The 4,095-nt window shown below is 51.2% G+C and overlaps 1 protein-coding gene across 1 annotated transcript in view; it reads right to left on the reverse strand.

Annotated features, from left to right (window-relative positions):
- Kiaa1324 (KIAA1324 ortholog) overlaps positions 1–4,095 on the reverse strand; it is a 103,755-nt gene that overhangs the window by 20,633 nt on the left and 79,027 nt on the right. Inside the window, exon 8 of the mRNA XM_004636935.2 lies at positions 2,780–2,868. Coding sequence (XP_004636992.1) covers positions 2,780–2,868 — 89 coding nt within the window. The remainder of the gene's footprint in view (positions 1–2,779; positions 2,869–4,095) is intronic.

The raw sequence follows: 4,095 nt of genomic DNA on the forward strand, positions 1-4,095 counted from the left end.
TTTTTTTTTTTTTTTTTTTTTTGTGGAACCAGGGATTGAACTCAGCCTTTGCGCATCCCTTGACTTTTGATAAAAGCAAGATGTGCAGAGGAAGGATGACCTGAGGGAGACCCTGGGGTGTGAGTGTGTGTGTGTGTGTGTGCACGCGCATGGCAGCTCCATTTTTTCTATACAGCTCTCAGATCGATCACATCAAAAAGGGGAGCCTGAGCACCCTAACTGATGTGGAACAAGGAGACAGTGAAAATGACCTGTGCTGTGTGCCATACATGTCAAAGGATGGGCAGAAAAGGCCTCTGCCCCTTTTATTTAGGATAAGAAGAGGCAGAGTCTTGAGGAGAGTTACTCATTGGTGGTGAGCCCTGGGCTTCCTCCTCACTGTAAGGAGGGGCTGGGGCCAGGACCCAGGCTGTCCCCCTAACCTTCCCCTCCCCTGCCTGTCCCTGTGAGTTTCAGGGAGAGGAGAAAAGATGGATTTGTGCCATCCCTTGGAGCAGCATATTTAGTGGCCCCAAAGAGCTGGCCTTTGTGGCCCCTGAGGGTGGCACAGAAAAGATCACAGGGGCAAGCACAGCCACCAGCTTCGGGTTGTGCACCAGATGTGAGAGTATGAGCTGGTGTGGGGACTCGTGATTGTAGTCCCAGCTCCCGGGACGCTGAGGCAGGAGGATCGCTGTGAGTTCAAGGCCTGCCTGCACCACATAGTGAGTTTCAAGGCCAGTTTGAAATACATGTTAGGACTAAGACCCTGAAATACGGAGTGAAACTGTCTTTAAAAACTGAGGGGGGAGGGGGAAGGGACAGGAGAGAGGGACTGGAATCACCAGGCTAAGCAGAGGGAGGTGGGTGTGAGGAGGCAGAGGCGTGGAGACTTGCCCAGCCTCACAGCCTGCGTGTCCACGTCGGTGCTGCTGCCTGCGCTGTGCTTGGCCTACGCTGCCCCTGGAGCAGGGCCTCGGCCTGACACAGCTCCTCAGGAGCCCAGTAAGGGTCAGGCAGGGCAGCGCCCAGGCTAGGCTGCACAGCACCCTGCAGATCTGAAAGGCTATGTGTGACCCCAGTCCCGGAGAGGAGAGACTAGGAAGGACGGCCACAGTCAGCCACACTAGTCTAGTGGGGAAAGAAGGCCAGGAGTCATTGTCCCTGACATATTAGTGAGCCGACTGATACCAAGAAAGTGAAAACATATTTCTAAGTTCACTGAACATCTGATGCTCGGGGACTGGGTTTAGGGTCCCACCGACTAGCTGAAGATTCTGTCCTGGCCTACAGAGCAGGGTGCAGGGCTCCCCACACGGGAGAGGAGGCGGGGGCCAGAGATGGCTGTGGAAACAAAGAACTGGGTTAAGGACTAGACTTCATCTCATGCTTAATTAGCAAAGGGATGCGTTAGCCAGCTGTTCAGCAGCAAACACCCGTGCACCCTGACAGCCAAGTGGTAAGCCCAGCGCTGAATTCCAGTTCCCATTCCATTCCCGGAAAATGTCTAGTGGAGGAATACAGGCAGTCCACCCTGAGGGTTCAGTCTCAGAGCGCACCCCCCCCCAGCCTTGCCCTCCAGCCTCGCCCTGCCCCCCTCCGCCTGTCTGTGCCTGCTTCCTCCACATCTCTGTGTCTGCTGCCTGGGAAGCCCCGTGGCCCTTTCCGCGTCACACTCAGCCATCCCCACCTTTCTGCAATAGTGTCCCCATTCTGTCACCTAATTGTGTGATTTTCCCTGCCACTCATTACTGTTGGATATAGTGTACCAACCTGTGGTACCTCTGTCGTCTCTTTCCCCAACAAGAATTGCACCTCTTAGGAGCTCCACGTAACCTTGCTTTTGCTAACCGATGTGTACTACAGCTTCGCACAGTGTCTTAGCATGTAGTAGCTGCTCAGTAAATACGTGTTGACTGTTGAAATGAACAGCCTGCTCTGAGAAGCCTTCTGTGACTCCTCGTGCTGAGTTGCATCTTTTAGGCTCCCCGTCCCACGTGCACTCCCTGGCTGCCTTCTCTGGCCCCACTTTCTCCTCTCTTCAGAGTGCCCCCAAGGAGGCGCCCAGGTCCCTGAGCCACCTCCAACTCCCTAGCCTGGCACATCAGCCAGTATGTAAGGGCCTGTTGTTGATGTGGTCAGAAAGCAGTCTTTCTGATTTGAAGGCTTGGGACAAAGAGAAGCAACAGTCTGCACCGGCCAGGCCATCCTCCGGGTGAGCTGGGAGCGGCATCGGCCTCTGCACTGCACTCAGCAGTGGCTGAGGACGCAGCCGAGAAGCTCCCGGAGGACGCATGTGAGCGTGGACAGGCAGCTGTCACGCAGAGCGCAGAGCGCAGAGCGAGCAGAAGGAACCACGCAGGGGCTGGTGAGATGGCTCAGTGGTCTAAAGCACCTACTTAGAACAAGCTTAGCAAAGCACAGGGACGGTGGTTCAATCCCAGCACCACATGTCAGCCAGCCCCGCCCCCTGGTGGACTGAGCTGGCCACACACACACACACACACATAAAAAAAAAAAATTTAAAAAAAAAAAAAAAAAAAAAGAAGGAACCACGCAAAGGAGAACCATGGCTTTCGAAACAGCATAAATGAATAAGCAGGGAAACAAATGAGGCAATCCTGTTCCCGATCTGAGAGTGAACAGAGCCACTCTGCTCTGCTCCTGCCCTGCCCTGGGGGAATCACACAGGTCTGCAGGGGCCTTACTTGCGAAAACGCGGCAAGCGCCCCAAAAGGCGGGAAAGGCAGAGCGCAGGAGTCAGGCCACCTGGGCCGGGGGCTGCGTCATGGATACCCACCTCTCCGTTGGCATCGCAGGCCGTGTGCGTGTAGAAATAATCTTTGTCTGTGCAGGCCGGGCGCATTTTGCAGGAGGAGGATCCTTTTTCTAAATTGCCAGAGCAAGAAACGACATTTGAGGTTACATTTAAAAGGCAGCGGTGCAGGGTCCTGGAGCTCGCAGCCCCTGCGCCCCGCCCTTCCTGCTGCTCTTGCGAGGTCCTTCCGCGCGAACTTGCCCCTGCCAGCCAGGCACTATGCCTGTGAGCTCTATCCCTGGCCGGATTGACAAATTTTAAAAGATACATCTGTTGCAAAATGCATGCTTAAAATTAGTGCGTTTACCCACGGTAGTGGTACAGGCCTGTTATCGCACACCTGTTCTCCCTGCACCCTGGAGGCCGGCGCAGGACGACTGTCCTGAGTTCGAACTCAGCCTGGACTACATAGCAAGACTCTATCTCAAAAACAAAACAAAACAAAAACCTCCATTTGAATCCTATTAATTGGGAATTTAACCAGTTTACAAGCGTGATAATTCACCTCTACTTCTATTCATCTCTTTTATGCTATTCTAATGCTTCTTTGCTGTTTTCCTTTTCCTGGTTTTTTATTTCTTTTCAATTTCAAAGCTTGGAATGTGTATATTACATTTCTTTGTCATTGTTGTTTTTGGCGGAACTGGGGATTGAACTCAGGCCCTTTCGCTTGCCAGGGAGGCGCTTATTCCAGTGAGCCATCTCCCCAGCGTTATATTACATTTCTGTTCATAACTCAATGAAAAGTTGACTGTGAACTACCATCTGAGGCAGTAACTACCGTTTTTCCCAATTCAATTCATCAAAACTTTTTTTTTTTAATTGAGACAAAAGTTATTTTTGGTTCTGGGACTCTGATATTTACAGGCCTAGGGAATGCAAGGCCCAGCTCAGATACCACATCAGAGTCCCGGCACTTGTGCCTTTGAGCCATATCCCCTCAAACAATGTCTTACCTACTCTTCTCAAAGCAGTGCTTTGGATGATTTTTTTTCTTACAATGTCAGCATTAACTTTATGAACATCACCTTATCAGATACAAGTTACATTTCTTGTTATGTAGGCCTTGCTTTATCTTGGTCTTAACCATCCAGCAGAAAAGTATAAAAATGAGGTATAAAAAGTAAATCCATATTAATATTAATATACTGACCTATAAAAGGCTCAAGTCAACAACTTCTGACATTGCCAGTCCTACAAATAACCCACTACGGGGCTGGTGAGATGGCTCAGTGGTCTAAAGCATCTACTTAGAACAAGCTAAGCAAAAGCACAGGGACTGCGGTTCAATCCCCCAG

Source organism: Octodon degus, unplaced genomic scaffold, assembly GCF_000260255.1.
Source record: "Octodon degus isolate 3935 unplaced genomic scaffold, OctDeg1.0 scaffold00084, whole genome shotgun sequence".
Classification (NCBI taxonomy): Eukaryota; Metazoa; Chordata; class Mammalia; order Rodentia; family Octodontidae; genus Octodon; species Octodon degus.